Genomic DNA, 22827 nt, shown 5'->3' on the forward strand with positions numbered 1-22827 from the left:
TACTGAATACCGTAGGCAGTTGTACCATGAGGTCAACCTAGAAAAGGTATGGTAAAAACACAGTAGAAAAGATAAAAAACAGGACAGCTGTATGGGGCGCTTATCATGACTGGAACGTGCAGGACTGGAAGTTGCTCTGGGTGAGCTGGAGAGTGGTAAGTGAATGTGAAGGCCTAGGACATTGCTGTGCACCACTGTAGACTTTATCAACGCTGGACACTGAGGCTACACTACATTTATTTTTAAAACGTTCTTTCTTCAATCGTAAATTAACCTTAGCTTACCGTCACTCTTTTACTTTATGAACTTCTTAATTTTTGTTAACTTTTTGAATCTTGGGTAATAATGCTTAGCTTAAAACACAAACATATTATACAGCTGTACAAAAATATTTTATTTCTTTGTATCCTTATTCTATAAGCTTTCCTGTTTTTTTTCTTTGTTGTTGTTTTTACTCCTACGACAACAATGCCTTCTTCTGGAATGTCTCCTGAAGGACTTGCCTGAGGCTGTTTTACAATTAAGTATTTTTTTGATGAGTAGGAGTATGCTCTAAAATAAAAAGCACTGTATAGTGAATCCATAAACCAGTCACACATTCATGTATTACAATGATCACATACTATGTATGTGCAGAATTGTTTGTGCTACGCTTCTATATGACTGGCAGCACTGTAGGTTTGTTTACACCAGCATAACCACGCTCACCTGAGTAATGGGCTGCACTGTGATGTCACCAGGCCATGGGAACTTTTCAGCTCCGTTATAATCTTATGGGACCACCACCACATATGGGGTCCCTCACAGACTGGAATGTCATTATGTGGCCCATGACTGTATTTATCTACATAAACCAGACACATAGCAAGAACTCCACACCACAACCCAGTGGGACATTCCAGGAATGCAAGGTTGGTTTAACATCTGGAAGTCAGCTAATGTAATAAACAGTCATTAAACAAATGGTGGCCTGGCTGCCTGGTCCTCTGTGAGGCCTGCATACAGCACCCATCTTGTTTCTCCCTGGATTTAATGTGTGCCATGAGTGTGTGCACCCCACCCCCAGCTCCTGGTCGGCAAGGCCCATCTTAGCCTCCTGCAGGCCAGGCACATAGAAGGCTTTCTGAGAATTTCTTTCAGGTGGGCAATGTCCCACCAGCTCAGTGCTTGGTGGGCTCCAGCCCATCAGGGTCTGTCTCTTGGAGAGTTAACTGCAGCCCCACAAGGAGGCAGCTCCCAGGGAGAGGGCATAGGGCAGGAGGATGCCCAGACTCTGCCAAAGCCGCAAGGCAGCAGTAGTCACAGGAGACGCCCTCCTAGGCCCCCAGCTGCCTCAGAGCAGCATGACAGGTCCATTCTCTCAATCTGTGGGGCTGCTGGGAAATCCCTGAGCTCACACAGCATCTCACCCACCCACTTGTACCTGAGCTTATCTGCTTCCTGTAACCCAGGAATGTCCAACCCAGCCCACAGGGCAGCCAGGAGTGATGTAAACATGGACCATCTGTGCATGCCAGGGTTTCAGGCCCTAACCAGCACACCTGTAGAGACTCCCTGACCCCTCAGCACCGCTTTCATCTCAATAATGTCCTCACGTGGGCAACAGGTTACATGTCCACCCCAACCCCACGAGCTCAGGACGTGGAGAGGATGGTGGTCTCCACTTCAGAACAGCATTGGGGTATGGGTCTCCTTGAGCCCAGAGCCGCCACTTACTTGATGCTTATTGCAAAACGCTCAGCCTCAGCAGGCCGCTCCCTGATCAGGTAGGTCCCGCTGGCGTGGGACTTGAGCAGGTTGTCCGTCTGCTGCCTCTCCATGTTACCTGCAAACCTGCAGGAGGGGGCCAGGAAGAAACGAGAGCCGCAGTGAGGACAGTGTCTGAGGGGTGCCCAGCCCTCCGTGCATGGCAGGCCACATGAAATACTCTGCAGTCCTCATCTGAGAGCTCATCTCCTAATGAACCCAAGAGAACATGCTGGGTCCCTATGAGCGGGGCACCACTGTGAGTGGGGTCTGGCATCTGACCCTGTCTACGGTGGGATACAGGGAGGCTCAAGACAGATCTTGAGAGGGGTAAAATAGAGGGGTGACTGTGGCCGCCAGCCAGCCCCACATGCTGTCTTCTGCTCTACAGACCCCGAGGGCCTGCCAGAGGAGTTCAGAGTATTCAGTAGATCCAATTTCTTTCCTAAAATATATTTTCACTATTTTAAAAGCAGTAAAGGCATAACTGCTTCTGTGGATTTTTTAAGTAACACATTGGAGGCTGCCAACATCTATATCAGTTGAATTTTGAACAGATTTTGAAATGAAGCTCTTCCTGCCGCCTGTACTGCAATGAAGCCCACCCTGAGAGGGCAAGGCAAGCTCCCTCCCAAAATCTGCTGCCACATTGTCAGGAGAGTTGGGACTTCTGTGATTTCAAACAGCCTCACTGTTCCCACCAAGCAACTGTATTATCAGTAAGTGGATTACACCTGTGACCTTAAATATACCACTTTTATATCGTGCAGATAAAATTTAAAAAGGGTTTAATTCCCTGAAATAGCTGAGCCAGTTGAGCTGTTTTAGAGATGGTTAACAGCTGCCTACAGGAGAAGGACTCCCCCAGGCTCCTGGAAAGTTACAGCCCAGGAGGGAGAAGGCATTTGGGAGCCACTGGGCTCAGTGCTCTGGAGATGGCAAGAGGCAGCCTGGGGCCTCCACCCTGCCGGGCCGCTCACAGGCACCACCCAGACCCAGCGGGCATGCCCCCATAACAAAGAGGCCACCAGATGCCCATGTCTGCAGCCCACAATCCACTCACCAGGGGTATGCAGTGTAGTCGATCTCCCGGGATGGCGGTCGGCTGATGGGCGGCTGGCGGCAGAGCACAAGAGTGTTAACGTCCCCCCAGGGCCACCTACAGAGCAGGGCTCAGCGGGGGTCGTTGTCAGTGACCTAACCCCCAGGCCCAGCATTGGCTGGCCTGGATGGGATCGTCTGTGGACTTAGCCCCAGAGCCCCTGGCCTGGGAGGTGCCCAAGGGCAGTGGCCGGGACAACCTCATCTCTGAGTAGACGGCCCGCAGGTCTGATGGAACAGATGTCGGCATTGCCACCAGCTAACACTGACTTGATCCCCTGGGAGAGCAAGGACCGAAGGTGCGGGCAGTTCTCAGCCAGTGGATGTGAGCACACCCACAGCCAAAGCTCCCTGCTCCAGAGGTCTGGAAACCCCGGGGTGGGGGTCTGGTGGTGGCCACACTCAGGCAGGTGCTGCTGCTCCAGTGAGCAGGTAGGGCTCCCTCCCTGGCTAGAGCCCCCCACCCTGGCCTCACTGGGCCACAGGCTGGGCAGAGCCTCAGAGACTACCTCTTCCCTCGCACCCTGTTCACCATGCAGATGGGGAAACTGAGGCCTGGGAAGGGAAGGAACCTGCCCCAGGCCACCTAGTGAGTTCGTGACCCTTGTCCTCCCCTGCTGCCTGGTCCCCTTGGTCACACAAAGTGCCCTAAGTGCTGAGCACTTGCCCTTCAGCAGAGGTGGCACACAGGCTGACGGGACTGGGGCTGCGCTGGGGGACACCGGGGCTGCTGCAGTGTGGTTGGGAACCCACCCCTGCACCTTCAGAGGTTCCACGCTCTGACTCTGAGCTGTCCTTTCGGGGTGGAGGTGGGGAAACTCGTTTACTCAAGCCTGCCTGCTGCCTTTCGTCACAGAGCCGAGAATTCGCTCCATACCCCTCGGATGAAAAAAATGCCATATTGCCTTTGTTTGAAATAGCAGAAAGTCTAGCTTTGAAGCCTTATGGTTGAGGGGAGCCTTTTTTCTAAGGCTGCGTAATAGTCCAAGAGAACTTATAGAGTCCCCGAAATCTGGTGAAAGGCAGCTGGCTGGTCTCCACCTCATTACAGCTGCTGCAGAGATGCCTGTTTTGGTGTTTCTAAAACCACAACGAAACGACGCCGGATCGGCTGAGCCCTTTAAACAGAAGAGAGCGTGCCGCCCCACAGTCCCCCACCCATCTTCTCTCTGGGCTCCAGCTCCAGGAAGCAGCTCACAGCAGCCTAAATTTAGCAAGGACGTCCCAAACAAGCCAAAAATGTCCACGTGAGGAGGCAGCTCCCAGAACCCTCAGCTCCCAGGCCACCGTGCTCCAGAAGCTTCTGTGGGAAAGGACTCACCCTTCCATCCACAGGGCAGGGCTTCACAGATGAGCTGGGGAAATACCCTGACTTCCTGGTTTGCACCAGACGACCCTGGCAGAGGAAAGAGATGGTTAGGACAAGGCGGCCGAGCCTGGCCTAGGGGAGTGTGGGGCCATTTAGACGGACTCAGCGTATGCCAATCCCGCTCCTGGAGGGTGGGAGAGCCAACGTCTTCTTTCCCAACCTCAGCTGACCCGGCAGCCAGTTAGGGCAGGGAGGTGCAGGGCGTCCCTCCCTAGACATGAGAGCACTAAGACCTGGCATAGCAGCAAAGCACCTCTGCAAGGCCCCCCAAGAAGCTGGCAGCCCTGGTCATACCCGGGGAGGGACAGAGCAGGACTGAGACTCTGCATAGCGCAGACGGCCTTTTGCACCCTCTGAACCTCCTGTTACATGAATGTAGGGTCTGGTACAAGAAATCCATCACCGAGTATGGACTGATAACGACCATGACAAAATGACCACAGCATCATTGTAACCTGAACATTAACAAACATTCGGCTCTAATGTCAGCTCCCGCGGGAGGCTGCCTTGCTGCGCTAAGTGCCCTCGAGGCCCCGTGGCGCTCTGCTGACCTGAGGGTCTTGGGGCTCCCTTGAGCACTGGGGCTTGGTAGAGGAGCCCAGGAGTGGGTGTGTGAGTCCTTGGCTCACATGCCCAGGTGCCAGCATGCTCAAGGACATGGGGTCTCAGCGTGTCAGGAGAAGGGCAAATGCTCCCAGAACCCTTTACAGCCCAGCCATCTGCTGAAGGTGGGGATGAACACCCACAAAGGTCTCCACTCTGTGGGCCCTGGAAACAGAGCAGCACATTCCTGGCTCAGAACCATAAACCACATCAGGATGACGCCATCTGTGCCCACCTGGGGAAGGAGCGAACCTGCCCGCTCACCCCACGATCATGCGAAGATTGCTGACCTGAACTGACGTAGGGTGGGGAGGAGGGTGGGCATGGTGTGGCCAGGGCAGAAGCCTGGGAAGGGCCTATGGGATACAACAGAGGCAGGAAGGACAGGTGCCAATGGAGAAAGGCCTTGGGTGCCAGGGCAGGAGGGCCTCTCCCGGGAAGGGACACTGCATCGCCTACCGTGTGAAGCAAACACCTGGAGAGCCCAGGCTAAGGTTCCCAAGAACGCAGAACCGGAGCACTAAGGCGGGAGAGGCCTTGCCAGCTGCCCTGTGCCTCCTCCTCCCTGGTGGTCTCTCACCCCTCTGCCTCTGCCTGGGGATGTGCAGGACTTTATGCTTCTGCCCCGGGGAGCAGGGAGGAGCCGGAGCCAGAGACCCTTGACCCTTCCGGGCCCCAGGACCCACCTCCCACCACGGAGACTCAGGGTCGCCCCTCAGCAGCTCAAGCACATCGCCTGTCTGGAAGGTCAGCACAGGCTTCCCGGGAGGGGCTGGGGTGCCATGGTAATTCTGCACGGCCACCATCTTGGGACCTGCAAAGGATAGGACAGCTCACTCGGTGACTCAGCAGCTCACTCGGTGACGGACTCGGCCCCAGCCCGCAGCCCACCCCATCACTGAGCTCGGCCTCCCCCAGCACACACAGCCCTGCGCCCGCATCTCCCCTCCCTAAATCCTTTCCATAAGCCTCGTGTCTTTTTGATAAATATCATAAGTAAATTATTTATGCAATAAACAGATTCAGGGGTCATCACGGAACAGCAACTTATTTTCAGATGGCACTTTGTGTTTTCTTCCAAACACCCTTCAGATCTGTGGCCCACAGGCAGCTGTGCGGGGCAGAAGACGGGGGATCCCTCGTGTCAGAGACAGGTGACGGGTCAGCAGGCCCAGCAGCTTGCCCAAGGCCACAGAGCTCACAGAGGTGCTCTGGGCCTGAAATGGGGGTCCTGGCTGTGCCCCCAGGGAATGTGGAGGCTGCTCTTAGACAAGCCTTGCTCTGACCCAGCCCTGCCTGTAGCTCTCAAGGAGCCCACGGCTCTCCCAGCCCAGCTCCCGCCTGGCCCCAGCAGCAGCGGCGTTTTTCATCTTTTGTCCTCTGCCAATGAGGGTGAGGCTGAACTGAGCACTGCCTGGACTGCACTCAAGTTTGCAGAGAACACGATGCTTTCTATGCTGTGTCTAAAACCACGTTTCCATTAAGCAACCCGCAGCAAGGCAGGAAGGGGATGGAGGACGTGGTGGGAGGATGGCAGCGCCTTTTGATCTCAGGTCTCTGGCTGCAGTTTGGTGCCCCTCCCCGGCTAGAAGGCCCATGCTCCTCTGCAGGCTGGGTCCTGTCCCCACAGCCTGGTGCTGCCTTATCAGAAACAGAGCCAACTCCCAAGGAGGTGCCATGGAGGCCGGAGAGGCAGGAGGGAGGGGCCCCAGGCAGCAGCATCCAGGAGCCTGGAGTGTCTGGTGGCTGGGCAGACCTGGCCATCACCACACCCAGGCCCTGGCTCAGCTCCCAGGTGACGGCTGACATGGGTGATAGCAGAGGGCCCAGGTCCAGAAGACTCACCTGGTCCCACTCCGGAGGCGTCCTGTGAGGACAAGGACAGAACACAGTGATGAGGGAAGGCTGCTCTTTGACTGTGGCCCATGCACCGACCCAACCCGCCCTCCCTGTCCCCACTCCTTCCTAGATAGAGGGGTCAAGGCAGGAGCAGGGGAGGAGAGGGACACTGTTCCCTATGTGACTCCCCCACCCTGGCAATATACTCCACCTCTGTGTACCTCCACTCCTGGAAGGTCTGTGCCCTTCCCTCTCCCACTCCTTACCACAGGCCCCCACCTCCTCCAGGAAGCCTGCCCTGACCACTCACTCTGAGCCTGGGCTTTGTGGTGTCCATCTGGGACACACAGTGCCAAATACGACTAAGTTTCCATCCTCCCTGAAGGCTGGTTCATGTGGACCCCACAGTTCGAGGGGCACACGAAGCCCCTGGAAGTGACTCCATCCCATCAGCTAAACAGACAGCTCTGAGTCAACTGGGGGACTCGGGGGCAGAAAGGCTGGTGCAGGTCCCAGAGCTGTACCCATAGCCGTGAGCAGCCACTGGGCAAGGGAATGGGGGGGCAGCTGGGATAGGAAGACACCGCTGGGGACCCTAGGAGGATTCTACTGACACCTACGAAGGAAAGCAGAGGCCTCTTGTAACCGAAAGTGGCTCATCCAAGCTGGTGTGGCCCCAGGAGTGGTGAGAGGCAGGCAATTGGGTCTTTCTGGCTCTGGGCACACTGGGCTGTGGCGGGGGCAGGGCAGAGGGAGGGGAAACACTCTGCGGACTTACCAGATCTGCAGGAGAAGCTGGAAAGGAAGCAGGTCAGGTGTTAGAGGGGAGGCCATTGACGCCAAGTCCCCGTGCAGCTCTCACTCACACCGACCCGAGCCTCGGGGCCGAGCTTAAGATGGTAAGTGAGCCAAGCTACAAAGTGGTCTGTTTTGGACATGGATTGTGGACACATAGGTCTGAGCTCATGGCTGTGAAAGCCTCTCAGTTACTTCTGGCAGCAAATTCTGAGCTCTGGCTTTAGGGGGCCCATGGGAGAACTTGGACCGGGTAATAGACCTGAGCTGGCAAAAAGGTTGTCCCACCTGGGCCACCTCTTTTGAATGGCGGCAGCTGCCTGGATCATGGGGTGGTACCTGGCACTCAAAGGGGAGACTTCCACAATCACTTAGTGATGCCTGCTGGGGCAAGTGATGAGGAAGCATTGGTATGCATGCTACCTGCCACAATCGCTTAGTGATGCCTGCTGGGGCAAGTGACGAGGAGGCATTGGTACGCATGCTACCTGCCTGCCATCCTCAGCTCAGACACCCAGGTGCCAACACGCTCAAGAACACAAGACCTTAGGTGCCAGGAGGAGAGTCAATGTTCCCAAGACCCTTTAGGGCCCAGCCATCCGCCAAGCTGGCTGCCACCCACCACCAGAGGAGGCAAGGAACCCAACAGCTCACACACACGGCTGACATGACCTCCACACCACCCAGCACTCACAGTGCAGATGGCTCTGGGCAGACAGAGGTATCCACAGACACCAGAGAACAGGTTCCAGCTCAGTGGGCAGGGGTCGGGGTGGGGGCAGCTGGATAGCAGCAATGACTGTGCCTGATGAGGGCTTCCCACAGGCAAGGCTCTCAGGAGAGGCCAGCATCTCTCCAGGACATCTCAGCCCCCATGGGCAGCAAACAGCTAAACCAGCCTCGGCAGAGCCCAGGGGTGAAGGCTACAATGGTCAAAGGAACACTGCCCAGAGCCAAACCCCAGAGCAAAGGTAGAAGCCTGGATCAGAGCGAAGGCCACTTGGGCATTCTTAAGGGAAAAATGGCTACATGTGGCAAGGACAGCGTCTCCCATCAGAGGGATGAGGAGGGGGGCAAGGACACAGGCCCCTGGGGAGAATGGAGCTGGTGCCAGCCAGGGCACTGCCAGGACATGGGAGAATGCAGACAGCAATGCTGGCTTCCAAAAGACCTGCAGTTGCCTATCTGGTGGGACCCCAACTATACATACTAAGAAAAATTCAAAACCATACAGAGACGGGGTGGGTGGGCGTGCACATCTGCAGAAAGCAGGACAGTGCTCGGGGCCGCGTGGCAGCTGGCTTTGCCTGGGGATAGGAGTAGTTTTTCTCTCTCCCTTTACACTTCTCTACGTTTTCCAAATTTTCTGTGGAAAATCAGTAATTAATAATCAGGGGAGAAAAACAGAAAAATTACAAAAAAAAAGAAAACTTGGAAGGAAACATACCAAAATATTGCCTTTCATCATTTCTAGGTACGTTCACGGGTGATACTTCTTTAAAATTTCATTTCTTTTTTTTCTCCAAATTTTTGATAAGTAAATGTATTACTTTTAGAATCAGAAAAAAAAAAGATTCTAAGTAGCTGCAGCCAGTCATCTGGGGACATGCAGCCACGAGAGGGCAGTATTGAAACGCCGAAAAGCTGCATTCAGGCCACAGGCTGCCTGCGGAATCCCCCAGCACTAACTCCAGGGCCTGCGGGATCCTGTGCACAGCTGGGGGGCTGTATTGGGCCTGTGGTGGGGACAAGGGGGTCTGGGCTGACCTTCTGGCCCTCTCCCCAGGTTAGGGTACTGGGCTGGCACTCACAGTAAATAGTGAATTAACTATTGATCTAAAGTCACAGCGCAAAATGTATTCTGGGCAATGGCGTCTCCGGGTGACAAGCTGGCTTGACTTGTTTTTCTGCCTTAAGACACTTCCAGGAGGCCCAAGGAGACAAGACCCAGAGACTCGGCCTGGGGCCACCAGGGGCTCTTTGTTGAATGGAAGCTCTGCTAATAAGTGTAGACAAATCGCTGAAAGTTTCAAGCCCCAGTTTCTGGGGCTGATAATGGAGGTGACATCCCGATGTCTGAGGCCTCTCAGGAGAGAACCGTCTCAGGCTTTGCACCGCTGTCCAGCTGCCCTGAGCTGGGCACAACCCCAAATGTATGTCCCCGACCCAAGATGCTTCCGAGGAGCCTCCAGGGGGCATCCCTGCCTCTGCCCACTGACAGCCTGGCTCAATCCTCTCCCTTCCCTGAGTCTCAAGCTTCCCTAAATGGGCATGAACAGAAGGGAACCACTGTAAGTGCCAGGTATGTACGCATGCATGTGCGTGTGTGTCTGAACCATTTACTAACATGGTTATAGCTACTGATGGCCAGGCCTCACCCGCTGGAGAACCCAGGGTGACCGGTGTTTCTGTGATGAGAAACCTCCATGCACCTGTTGAGAATGTTCTGTGCCGTGTTTGGGGGTGGAGATTCTAGAAGCTTCCTCCTGGAGTGGGGCAGGGGATGCAGGAGATGGGGAGGGGTCCTCAAGTACCCCCATTAGGAGAGAGGGCTTGGAATGGAATTCATCCCGGCTGTGTCTCCTGGTAAGTGTGTGACGTGCGGCAGGTGTCTGGTGTCTGCCCCGGGCACATGAGCACTGATGTCCTCATCTGGTCGCTGCCCCATGGGAGACGGTGCCCGAGGCCCAGTACCCAGGTAGTAGAGGGCAGAAGTGAGTGGGCGTGGCCAGGGACTGGGGTGTGTGGGGAGGTACTCACTGAACTTGCAGGGAGGTATCACTTCCAGACACTCCTTGTGTGCCCCGACACCGCACTTGGTACACATGTATCCCTGGTAGAAGGTGCCCCTGCACAGGGGAGGGCAGGAGGTGAGGTCGAGGCTGCGGCCGGCTCCTCCTGCCTCTCTGCCAAGGTCAAGGCCCTTGTCCCCACCCAGGCTCACCTGGCTGGCCGTCTCCCAGCGCACACATCCCTCATAGCCCTGAGTATCCAGGACCCTCTCTTACCAGGCAGCCTGACACCTGCTTTCCCCTACCTCCGCCAGCCTGCCTCCCTGCCCCACACAGCATCCCGGGCACCCAGGAACAATCACCTCCTGGCCAGATCTGAAACTCCAAGGGCTTGGCCGGGCCTCTTTTTTTTTTTTTTTTTTTTTTTTTTTTCTGAGACAGGGTCTCACTCTGTCACCCAGGCTAGAGCGCAGTGGTGACATCACAGCTCACTGGAGGCTCAATCTCCAAGGCTTATTCAATTCTCCCACATCAGCCTCCCAAGTAGCTGGGGCCACAGGTGCAGGCCAACATGCCTGGCTGACTTTTGTGTTTTTTGTACAGACAGAGTTTTGCCATGTTGCCAAGCTGGTCTTCAACTACTGGGCTCAAGTGATTCGCCTGCCTCAGCCTCCCAAAGTACTGGGACTGGGACTTGAGCCACCATGCCTGTCACGGGCCTGACTCTTGTGGGGTATACTCCCTTAACCCCTCAGGGCCTCCCACAGGGAACATAGGACAGATAGAACACTAGGCTCTCTCGGGGGCCTGGGGTGGGTGTGGAGTGAGGTGAGGGCTATAGAAGGGGGTTTCCCACACCTGAGGAACATTTTGCAGGCTTTGCAGTTGGTGGTCTTGTCAAACGTGTACATCTGGAAACTGTGGTGGTTGGCATTGGCTTTGTCTGGCTTGATGTTTGACCTGGCGGGAGGGAAAGAGAGCAGACGCTACACCCACTAGATTCCCCGAGCCCCGTCATGTGGCCATCCTGGGAACCAGCTGGGCTCCAGACCCAAGCTGTGCAGAATCCGAGAGGGCCTGGACTCCAAGCCTGGCTCTGCCCCCAACATGGGACAGACTCGGGGCCCAGACTCCCTGCTGGTAGAAGGCAGGTCAGAGAGGAAGCTTTAACACTGCTGCACTGGCCTGAGAGAACCTTCCAGGTGGGGGCGGTGGTCTAAGGTCCTGACTGGGATTGGATGTGGGCAGGTGTGGGCATTTGTTAAAACTCAGAAAACATATACTTAAGATTTGTTTGCCTCATTGGATATAAGCTTGAAATTTCAGAAGCTAAACAAATATTGGGCCCCCTGAGGTACTTAGGGGGCCTGCACTGGTGTGCAATTCACTTTGACACAGACCCGCTGTTGGATGGCTGGGGTGGGGTGGGGTGGGGTGATGCGGATGGCGGCGGTGTGGTGAGAAGACGGCTATTCACCATCATGTCGCTTCAGCTTCCATGAACACTTGAACTTTTCCACAATAGGATGTTGGGGAGAAAATTACAGGCCATGGAAAGTGAGTGGCCGAAGAGAAGATGCCCCAGGCCTCCCCTACAGAGCCTGGGTGCAAACCAGCTGGCTGCATCTATTCCCACAAGCCAGGCCCGGGCCCTGCTGTGTCCAATTGTTCCCTTTCGATCCTCCCAAAAAGGCCAGAACACAGGCCTTCCCCTCTCCATTTCACCAGAGGAAACGGTCAGAGAGGTGAGCGCACCTGCCCGCAGGCCCCAGCGCACCTGCCCGCAGAGCTCAAGCACAGACAACCCTGCTGGCCCTCCAGGGTCCGTGTTCCGGGAACCCGCTCATCGTCTGTCTCTTTCACATATCTAGGATATGAATCCTCTTGGATTTCATGGAAAAATAGTTCTGTGGCTTCAAAAACAGGTGCCAAGCCACCAGCCCGTAAGACCCTGAACACTGGGGTCACCAGGAATCCTCTGGCATCATGGCCACTCCCAGCCGGTCACTGCTCTGTGGGCCAGGCGTGCCAGGCTCAGCCTCAAGGGTGGGATGGCTCATTCCAGCAGGACAGCAGAGCCTGCCTGGGACAGGCTGTGGCAGAGGGAGAGCCCTCTCACTCTGGATCGATTGTTAAAGAGGATGTCGCTGATTCAGGCTGGTGTCCCAGGGGTGACGGAGGTTGTCTGTGTCCTTGACGTTCCAACTTTGCCTCCCACCGCCCCTGGTCTGAGAGGAACCACAGACACAATCCATCTGGGCTTCCACTCCCCCGTACAACTCATCTGCGCGGGACCTGGGAGCTGCCGCCCTGGAACTCACATGGCCATCTCAAACTGCTCCATCCACTTCCTCTTCATATCTTCTGTTTTGCAGAAAAACTGGAAGCCCTGCTTTCCTTGAAGGTGAATTAGGTAGAAGCCGTAGGACCACTGCGGGGGGGAGAGGGGCCATGCTTGCAACAGACACGGCGTCAGACATCCTGGCACATGTCCACGTGTACTCTTGCTTGTGCAGTATGTGTGCGTGTGTATATGCATACATGCACAGGTGCCTGTGCCTGTGTGAACACATGTTCTCACGTGTGTACCTGCACTCTTGCCCACGCTGTATGTGCACACATGTGCCTCTGTATGCATGCATGCATAGCTGTGTGCCCATACTCTCACGTGAGAATACATACGCACTTGTGCCTTCACCTCTGCATGCATGCTAGTGTGCTCCTGTGTCCATGGGTGTGCACCTGTGCCTGCACGCATGTCTATGCGTGTGCACCTGTGCCTGAGTGTGCCCAGTGCTCCTGTGAGCATGTGCACACACACACTTGTGTCTGTCCCTGCAGGTACACGTGTCCTAACATGTATGATACGCGTGCATCCATGCTGTGTGTGCTCTCCTGTGGGTGCACACACATATGCATGGGCAGATCTGCGCTCCTGCCTGCGCCCGTGTGCAAGGCTGCTCCACTGAGTTCGAGGATGCTCCACTGAGTGCATATGTAGATGCATGTTAAGTGGGGGCAGGACCCCAGGGAGGATGAGCGCAGGGCCCCACCCAGGGCCCCTCCACGAGGCCTGACCACTCAGTTTCACTTCCTAAATGTGATGCTATAAAAAACTCACTTCTCTGAAGTAGAACAGTAACAACAAAAAGGCAGGGAACAGCCATGGGCCTGGGGCACCCACCGCAAAGCCATCCCCCCCGAGCAACCCACAGCTGCCCCTTCCCTGCCTCCCCTTCGGCCACCCCATAGGCCTCGCCATCTCTCCGAGCTCTCGGACAAAGGGCTTTCAAAGTGGTCCAGAAGAAAGGGTTTGGCAAATAAGAGCCCACTGGGTTAGAAAAGATGGCGGGAAAGAGGAAGGAAGGGAAGGATGGAGAGGGGAAGGGTGGAGCGGGGATGGGAGGAGGAAAGAAACAAGGAAAGAGAAAGGAAAGGGGAGGAAGCAGGAGGGAGGAGGGAGAGAACACAGAAAACAAAAAGGATGATGGAGAGCTGAAGACAGACCAAGAAACCCCAGCCCCTGACCCCGAGCTCCAGGGACTGAGGGTCATGGGGTTTCCCTTCACACTGTCTCAGTGGGCAAGTCTTTGATCATGAATACAACTCATTACATCATCAGGAAAGGGAGAGGAGGACGAAGGACCAAGGAAACCCTGAGCCCAGCCCCTCAGGCCGCTGAGTCCCCTGGCTCCGGGCAGAAGTGCCAGCGTCAGGCTGGGATGATTGAGGCAGGTGGGAGGACCTGGGCGCTAAGTGCTTACCATTTTCCCGTGAGACTGGGAAGCATGAGGAGAGGAGAGGAAGGGGGAGACGATCAGTGAGAGGCTCGGCCTGGCCCTGTGGTGGGTGCCGCAGTGTGGGGGCACCAGGAGCCCCGGCAGGTGGGACACCCCCCAGTACCCAGGCTGGGGGTGGGGCCATCAGCGGGGAAAGGAATTTCTTCACAGAGTGTTGGGTGCTGGTGGCAGGGACTGCCTCGTGGGCCCCAGTTATTTGTTTTGAGTATCAGGGCAGGGAGGGTCGCCCTCAATGGCTCATCCAGCCTGCACTCACTCGCTGGGTCTGGACCAGGGCTACACTGCCAGCCCTGGAGGCCAGGGCCTGGACGTTCAGAACATGGGCTCCTGACCCCCTGCCCCCCGCCCCACCAGGGCTGCACACGGTAGGTGCTCAAGTGCCATGGGCAGAAGCCTCAGCTGAAGCAGGACTGAACCAGACAGCCAGGCAGCAATAGCCCTGTAGCCATGGTCCTGCCCCATGGCAGCTTTGGCCCCGCCCCTGTAGCCCTGGCCCCACCCCCTGGCAGCCACAGGCCCACCTCTGCAGTCCCGGCCCCGCCCCAGCAGCCACAGGCACCACCCCTGCAGCCCTGGCCACACCCCAGCAGCCACAGGCCCCGGCCAGCCACATGTAGAGTCTTGGACAAGCCACAGCCAAACCTACCCACAGCCCTCCTCCAAGCACAGCAGGGTGGGACGGGAGAGGAAGGCCTGCTTGCTACAAGGGACAACATGGGCTAGAGTCAGGCTGGCCAGATGGAAAGCCAAGGTTGAAAGTCCCACCCTTGCTAAAGGCCTTGGGCAGGCCTCTCCCCTCTGCTTCAGTCGCCTCCCTGGGGAGTGGAATTCTGGTCTTGCCCACCTTTCTGGGGGGCGCTGGGCCCGGCGAGGAGCAGGCCTGCTATGAGCAGTGGTCACGATGGCAAGGCGGAGACTCAGAGAGGAGGCTTCCCGCAGGGCAGAGACGCCCACCCCAACCCACCCGGCCAGCATCAGCGGCTGACTTCGAGTCCCCTTCCCCTGGGGTCTGGAACCCAGTGCCTCTCTCCAGGCCACCCCCACGTTCCTGGGTAGTAGGGTGGACCCGGAAGGCCCCACCTTCTTGACGTCTTTGTTGTTCATGGGGTCGTCGGTCATCTTATGGAAGAGTAGCTCGATGATCTCCTTGAGCTCGTAGCTGTAGCCCTTCCGCTTGCAGACAATGACCACCTTGTCAAACAGGAACAAGTACCTGGGCCAGGCAGTGCAGCGGGGCATCAGCACCCCAGCACTGTGTGCTCTGCTCCGAGGAGGCAGCAGGAGCTGAGCCTGAGGCTCTGGCACGCGGCTCCCTCTCTGGGCGAGCCCTGCCCTCACCTGGCTCACCAGGCTAATACTGAGCCTCGGTCAGGTCTCGGCTGTTCCCACACTGCTTCTCCAGGAAGCCTTCCCTGGCTCCCTACCCCCGTGATTGAGGCTGTGCCAGGAGCCCTTCAAGGGGCTCCTGCATCCCCCACGCTGGCCTCCCACGCAGCACTGACCCCTGACGGCCACTTCCTGTTGATCCCGCACTGGACTGGGAGCCTCAAGAGCAGGGGACCCGGATCTGCTGTGACCCCTGCCCCAGCACACAGTAGGTGCACAAGGAGGGCCCTGGACAAGCCTGGGCCACCGTGGGCCTGGACACTCTCCGGCAGTCATTTGGCAAAGAGCTCATCCGACCACTCTGGGCCTGTCTTGGGTCCCTGGAGGCTGAGCATTGGCAGCGAGGGGCCTGGCCCTCACCTTTGGCTGCCCCAGCCCAGCCTGGTGCCCGCCATGGGCACAAAAGCCCCACTGCTGTGGCGCCCGCTCGCTGACGAGAAGGAAGGAAGCAATTAAAACTGAACAACACAAAGCCACCGCCAGGCAGCTCTTTCCACAGGAAGGCCTGGCTTCCAGAGCCACTTAGGAGCGGCTCCCTGGGAGGTAAAGCCAGACCCTGGCGGGACGCCACCCAGCCTACAACACGCACCCCGCCCCGCTCACCTGTCCTGCTTGGTGTGGTTGACTATGGACCGGACTTTCAGCTCCCCATCAATCTTTGGTCTTCCAAATTCCTCCAGTTTCACTTGCTGGGAAGAAGGAGAGGGGCCGTCAGCCAGGGCTGGAGCAGCCCCAGTTCTCCTGACTGCACGGGCAGGGCAGACTGTCGTGCACCCAAGGGAACTCCCCACAGGCAGCAGAGGCGGGACGAAGGGAAACAGCCCCGTGGCTCCCAGCTGGTGCTCAGGATGGACGAGGGAGGGTGCAGAAGACCGGGAAGGGACGGGGCCTGGCAGCTTCTCTCCCTTCCCTGGCCAGCCCCGCCAAGGGGCTCCCTTCAGCTCTGGGGACAAAGGGCGATTGACGGCGCCAGTTGTGTTCACAGAGGCCGCCGCTGTGTGGAGCCCCAAGCGGGACCCGGTTGGAAAAGCCAGACGCCCAAGCCCCATGTTCAGGAGAGAACAAACAGCGCCTATCTGCTGCAGGGTGGGTGGGGCTGGGGTCCTGCCAAGAGTGAGGAGGCTTCGATTCAGACCCGTATGGTTCGCTGAGGTTTCATTTTCGTTGTCTGTCTGGTTTTGTCTCTGTGACTCTTCTGATTCAGAGAGAGCTTCTCTTGACATGTTCCCTGCGTGGCTCTCAAAGTGTCCACGCAGACAAGAAAAGGTGGACGAAAATGCTTCAAGACACGAACAGGGCCCTGCCTGGGAGGTGCTCGAGGCACGGGCTCAGTGTCTCCTTCCAAGGTCTCAGCCCCAGAGGCTGCAAGGACAGCTTTGGTGCCACATAGCCGCAGTCAACTTGCTCCAGGCCTCCGATCTCAGCTCTCACCACCTTCCCTGTGGTGATGGGATTCAGAGCCAGGACTGGGTACAGGGCCTGGCTCATGGGAATGCTCGACACCTGCCGGCCATGCTGTTTTATTCTTGTTGTTGTTGTCGTTTTTGAGACAGTCTCACTCCATCACCCAGGCTGGAGTGCAATGGCGCAATCGTGGCTCACTGCAACCTCTGCCTCCCGGGTTCAAGAGATTCTCCTACCTCAGCCTCCCAAGTAGCTGGGATTACAGGCACCCGCCAGCACGCCTGGCTAATTTTTGTATTTTCAGTAGAGACAGGGTTTTACCACATTTGCCAGGTTGGTCTGGAACTCCTGACCTCAAGTGATCCTTCCACCTCAGCCTCCCAGAGTGCTGGGATTACAGGCATGACCACCGCACCCAGCCTGTTCTTGTTGTTTAATGAGCAAGTATCACTTCTACGTAAAAACTTAAGAAACAAAAACAAAACGAACTTTTCTCCTCACGTCCTGCTCACTGTACGCATTTGCGAACGCCTCGCACAGGAGCTCACGGCAGTATGGACCCGCCAGGTGCTGACGCTGCAGGGTGCGGCCGCCCTCGGCCTCCTCTGCACCCACACATTTTAATTTCTTTCTAAAATGAAAGGTGAAGGGGGCAGTATCATAATGCCCTTCAGAAGCTTATTTTTTTTTCTTTCATCACCGACATATCGCAGGTGCTCTTCCGTGCCCCACGTTTGCGGAGGGTATTCTCTTTGTGCTGCTGGCACCCGGTGTGGCCTGGGCATCGGGGACCTTCCCCTGCCAGCTTCATATGAGTGAAATCACCAGGGTGAAAATGTTTGTGATTCACAACCAGGGGTAATTTTGCCACCCAAAGGACCCTCTGGCAATGTCCAGAGGCATATCTGGTTGGCATTACTTGAGGGGGTGGGGGTGTACCGGTGTCTGGTGGGTGGCAGCCAGGTACACTGCTCCACATCCCGTAACGCACAGGGCAGGTCCCACAACCAAGAATGACCCGGCCCCAAATGTCGGCAGTGCTGAGGTGGAGAAGCCCGGGTTAGAACCAGCAGATCCTCGGGAAGTCGGCTCCGGTCAGCACAGACCAGGGAGTTTGCTTCCTGGGGTGGTGCATCCCCTCTCCCCAGGCAGGACGAGGTGACTGAATCGGCAGCCCAAGCCTGGCCTCTGCAGGGCCAGGCTCTGGGGAGAGTCCCGGGAGGTGGCAGCCCTGCCTGATGGGGTCTGAAGAGCAGAGGCGACTGCCGGCCCCACTGAGCCTGGGCCCAAACCCTGTCCATTGCCCCTGGAGGGGAGAGTCAAGGTGGGCCAGGGGTCCACGAACCAGGGGGCGTCTCCTGCCCTGGGGAGACACGGTTCTCCTCTTGGACTTGAAGGGGTCTTCTGTCTATGCTAGAGGGAGAAGGGGGGCTGGGCAATGAATACAGTCCCTCCCCTGTCCCCTCCCCTCCCCCTTCTCCTACCCCCTGAGCACAGGCAGTCTTCAGTGCATAGGGCACTTGGGTTGGCTGTGGTGGGCAAGGAAGCGTGGATGCTGGGGGTCTGAGATCAAACTCAGAAGCTGCCGGGCACCACCCTCTCAACAGGCAGCCATGGTGTGGCTGCCCATGGAGTTCACTCAATACTGGGGCTGTGAACGTGACTTTATAGGTACTGTCCTCATCGACCTTCCCTAGCCTGAAGAGTTAGTCCCACTCACCAAATTTTCTATAGAACTCTGAAATTCGCTGATTTTCCTCAAGGTCTCCTTGTCCCGTTTAACTTCATTGATGTACATCGCCAAGTCCTTGAAAACAAGAGGCAGGGGTGAGTGGGCTGTGCTGGGTGAGGGGTGTGTGTGACTGTGTGAGTGAGCTGTGCTGGGTGGGGTGTGTGTGTGATTGTGTGTATGCGTGAGTGAGCTGTGCTGGGTGGGGTGCGTGTGTGAGTGTGTGAGCCTGGGTGGGGTGTGTCTGTGTGATTGTGTGTGAGTGAGCTGTGCTGTGCAGGGTGTGTGTGTGAGCATGTGTGTGCATACACGCACATGCATGCAGGAGCTCAGCCCCCCAAGGACCCCTCCCCCCCACCACCCAGCATCCAGGCACTGGGCGTTTCTGGACCTCCTTCCTCCATCCTGCTGGGGAGGCCGCCCTCGAGACAGGAGGGCTGAAAAGCATCACCTCCGCATGACAGATGAGGAAACTGAGGCAGGGAAAGGAGCACACCGACTGAGAGCCACACCTCGTCGGTGACGATGCCAAGAGCCCCAAACTCCTGGCTAGTGCTGCTTCTTTCTGCCCCATCACGTGGTCCCTCTTAAACATCCTAATAGAGGGAAGCAGCCCTGTGTGTCACAGCCACATCAGGCCACATAAGTGCCACCTAGGCTTGGGCTGACCTATGTCCCCATTCTTAGGAAGCTTCCCCCTCCCCAGCCTCTCCAAGCCACGGCCTCCCCTTGGAGCCTGGACAGAATGAGGGGTCAGGAAGTCCCTCTCTCCATGGGTCTGGCCATCCCCACTCCGGCGCCTGTCTGCCGTGCTGCAGTCCTCGTGGTGGCCACCAGGGAGCAGTGCCCACTTCAGTCCAGAAAACGCAGTGTCCAGACCTGGCCCACAGCGGAATCCAAGGGAGCCGGCCACATGGGCGGTCCTGGCCCTGCCCACCCAGAGCAGCGGGTGGAATTCCCCAAAATGCAAGTGACCAGCCAGAGCCAGAGCCAGAGCCAGGTCATCAGCAGGTTCCCATCCCGCCCACCCTTCCTTGTTCCTAGAAGACCTCACCATGGGCTCCCCACCCACCCTGCAGGAGGGAACTTCCTGGGGAGGCTGCAGCACGCTGTCTGAAAGGGGTGTTCTGTTTTCTTGTCCACTTGCCTTTAAAATAAGGAATAAATTCCCAGAGACAAGGACCCCAATAGCAAGTCTAGAGCTCAGGACCACCCCCCTCCCAAAGGCAGAAACACTACAACTGTGACCACCGTGGCCCCTGCGTGCACCTGGCTCAATGCCTGGCATGAAATTGGAACAGATGGAAGTTGCCTGAATGAATGAGCAGGTGAAGGAAATGTCTGTACTTTGATATAGAGGCAGGACTGCAGTCAGCTCATGGAACTTGGACCTAAAACCGCAATTCCCTTGGAGACAAACCTCAGGCCCACAGAGGCATGGGGGCCGACTCTCAAAGACACTGCCTTACAAGGAGCGAGCTCTCAGTCCCTAGGGGAAATCAAGCCCAGGTACAGTAACGACTCCCACAGTGGCTGCATAAATGACTTCCTATATAAATTGGGAATGGATCAAAAGACTTCTAAAATCCCCCCAGCCCTGAATTCTCATGATGAGGTTCGGTGGCTCTCAGAAAGGCAGCTGCACACCCACAAGTCATGGAGTACTCGGTACAGCACCGTGAGCTACACTCCTGGGAAACTGTCCCGTCAAGGGGCTCAGAGCCACCCGCCAGCCAGATACTGAGTGCTGAGAGTATGAAACGCAAGACCACACTCAGGGCCCGGGTGCACGGCCCACTGCACCTGCTGTCACTGTCTCAGAGCCCCCAAGGACACATCCGCACTGGCTCACACACCGTGGCTCACAGCAGACAGGCCAGAGCAGGTGTTGGAGGGGGGCGGCTTGGGGGCTGCAGAGCTGACACCAAGAATGTTCTGTCAGCCCCTCATGGCAGGAGGCTTTCCTGGAGCACTCCTCAGGGTGCTCGCTGCCCAGTGGAGCTGAGCGGCACAGAATCTGAAGGTCTCTGGGACCATCTCTCGTGCCCACACACGAGTGCCCACAGGATTTGGAGTAAATTTCTCCCAGAGCACAAGCCCTGCTCAGAGAACCTCTCAGCACCGGTGGCCAAGCACTGGCCCCACTCCCGTCCCGGCCCAACAGCAGCTATAGACGGAGACAGATCACAGCCCCTCCCCCACCCAGAGGGAGCTCCTTAAATGAGGTACCTGGGAAAGAAAAAGGGGGCCCAGAGCCTACGGGGCTGCCCACAGGGCAGGGGCCAGGTGTCAGAGGGCAGGACTGCAGCCCTGAGGGGGATTGGCAGAGGGGTCCCGTGCTCCCGACGAGGGAGATGTTGGGGGAGTCATCATCTCTCCACCCAGATGCAGCTGGAGGGGACCTACCACATGCTGGGTGCCGTGCCTGGCCTGGGGACACAGGTGACCATGGCTGACACAGGCCTGGCTGGGAGGGAGCTGGTATGAACAAGTGTGTCCAGGAGTAAGAGTGCCACCCACGGGGAAGCCAGTTCCCTGAGGACGGAACCCAGTGGCGGGCGATCCTCCCTGGAAAACGTCCTGTCCATGGCGAAGGCAGGATGAGCAGGACGCAGCCAGGGGACGAGGAGGAGGGTGCACCTGAGCCAACACCCAGACCCGGGGAAGCGCAGGGCACGTGCAGGAGCCTGGGAGGGATCAAATCTGCCTGGAGCTGTGGTAAACACAGCTGCAACATCGGGGGCAAGTATCCTGCAGAAGGCCTGGAGTGCCAGAGTGAGGAGCCCATGCCTGCTTCATGGGCAGAGGGAGCCACGGAAGGTTTCTGAGCAAGGGAGTGGCATGAGCTAGGCTCACCCTGACAAGGGGAGAGAGGGAGGCATGGATGGCTGCGCGGGGTGGGGCGGGGGGGTTCCTCGAAACAGCCAGGAGTGAAGGAGCTTCCCAAGTAGGCAGCAGAGAGATGGCACTGGAGGTGGCATTTTGCAAGCAGAAGCCTCAGGGCTGGGAGTGAGAAGCACTGGGCCAGAAAGCCCAGAATAGAGGCCAGTGCCTGGGGGGAAAGCAGGGGGAGGGGAGGCTCAAGGGAGGTCTTGTTGGACAGGTGGTTAGGACTGGGGACACCTGAGGGGGCACCTGACCTGCAGTGCCCTCCACCCGTCACCTCTACCTCTTGTGGGTCTCACCCACTGCCCTGCGTTGCCCCGCCCCGCCCCAACTCCTGCTGTCCCAGGAAAATGTCTACAGTCACAATCGCAGCTTGTTGATGAGCCCAATTCCAGTCCGAGAATGCGGGCATGGTGTGCTAAGCCGCGTGACGGCTTCTCCCCTGCCTCCACCTACCTGCATAGCTTCCAGTGCTTCTTTGAGCTGCTGCCTCTCAGGCCGGTCCGCAGAATGGCTCAGAAGCTCCTGGAAGGGTGAGAAGAGTGTCATGTGTTACCACTCGGGGGGTCCTGACCTCTGCCCTGGTCCCTACCTGGGGCAGGGGGTGTGCACAGAACAAAGTCCTCAGAAGAAAGCCACCCCCACCTGCCAGCCAGGCTGGGTTTGGCTGCCTGATACCAAAGGACAGAGAGTGACTCCTCCACAGGGGGCACCCCGCTTCTTGGCAGGGGCGCTCCCAAACCTTGTGGATAAAGGAAGGGAGTGACCGTGAGAAGGGACATGAAGGCAGCAAGGCGCTGTGCCAGCAGTTCACGGGAAAAGGGCCTCACAAGGAGCCAGGCAGAAACCACCGCCTTCCCTCCCAGGTCTGTCTTTCCTGAAACCCTTCCACTTCCATTTCTGCTGTGGCCACCAGGAAGCTCAGAGATCAACCACAGTAGCTTTCTTATTCCAGGTGTGAGGACGCTTTTCTGTCTCTTTCAGTTTTCTGACCTCTTTAGTGATTTGACTCATCATTTTCCTGTGTGTATTTACTGTGATAATCGTCCATCACATGCACTGAGCAGTGATTATGAGCCAAGCACAAACTGACTTGTTTATATTCAACTTACTCTGTCTGTGGGCTGCATCCCACACCCCCGGAAGCTGCCAGCCCTCATCTGACTCCAGTAGTGATGACCCCCCGGGGCCCAGGGCCTCACCTTCAAGAGCAGGTGGTATTTGAGCACCCTCTGCATGGGGACCACCAGCAGGTCTTGCAGCTTAAATTTTCCATCCTGGACCTTCAGTGTGCACTCCTGGGAGGGCGACAGGGCAATGGGAGAGCCCTCCCGGAGGAAAGCCTGAACCCACCCACCTGTACCCCCACCCGCAGAGAGGGGAGACCTAAGCCCAGAACTCAGGTCCAGACGTTTGGCCCCTCTCTAGCCAGGCTCC

The 22827-nt window shown here is 57.1% G+C and overlaps 1 protein-coding gene across 5 annotated transcripts in view; it reads right to left on the reverse strand.

Annotated features, from left to right (window-relative positions):
* The window catches only part of VAV2 (vav guanine nucleotide exchange factor 2), a 219956-nt gene that overhangs the window by 10598 nt on the left and 186531 nt on the right, over positions 1 to 22827 (reverse strand). For 3 of the 5 annotated variants that reach the window (XR_009215276.1, XM_058445565.1, XM_032165578.2), the window contains exons 10-24: positions 22593 to 22688; positions 21847 to 21915; positions 18496 to 18582; positions 15975 to 16060; positions 15066 to 15198; positions 13950 to 13964; positions 12507 to 12616; positions 11044 to 11145; positions 10214 to 10302; positions 7437 to 7453; positions 6665 to 6686; positions 5506 to 5633; positions 4169 to 4243; positions 2810 to 2862; positions 1717 to 1833 (exon numbers count right to left, since the gene is read on the reverse strand). Coding sequence is in view for 4 of the 5 variants with exons in the window: in XM_058445565.1 (XP_058301548.1) it covers positions 1717 to 1833; positions 2810 to 2862; positions 4169 to 4243; positions 5506 to 5633; positions 6665 to 6686; positions 7437 to 7453; positions 10214 to 10302; positions 11044 to 11145; positions 12507 to 12616; positions 13950 to 13964; positions 15066 to 15198; positions 15975 to 16060; positions 18496 to 18582; positions 21847 to 21915; positions 22593 to 22688 (1199 nt within the window). In the remaining variant the exon portion in view is untranslated. The remainder of the gene's footprint in view (positions 1 to 1716; positions 1834 to 2809; positions 2863 to 4168; positions 4244 to 5505; positions 5634 to 6664; positions 6687 to 7436; positions 7454 to 10213; positions 10303 to 11043; positions 11146 to 12506; positions 12617 to 13949; positions 13965 to 15065; positions 15199 to 15974; positions 16061 to 18495; positions 18583 to 21846; positions 21916 to 22592; positions 22689 to 22827) is intronic. The other 2 variants (XM_032165581.2, XM_032165579.2) reach the window with 1 other exon arrangement.

This window comes from Hylobates moloch, unplaced genomic scaffold (genome assembly GCF_009828535.3).
Source record: "Hylobates moloch isolate HMO894 unplaced genomic scaffold, HMol_V3 SCAFFOLD_10, whole genome shotgun sequence".
In the NCBI taxonomy this organism is placed as follows: domain Eukaryota; kingdom Metazoa; phylum Chordata; class Mammalia; order Primates; family Hylobatidae; genus Hylobates; species Hylobates moloch.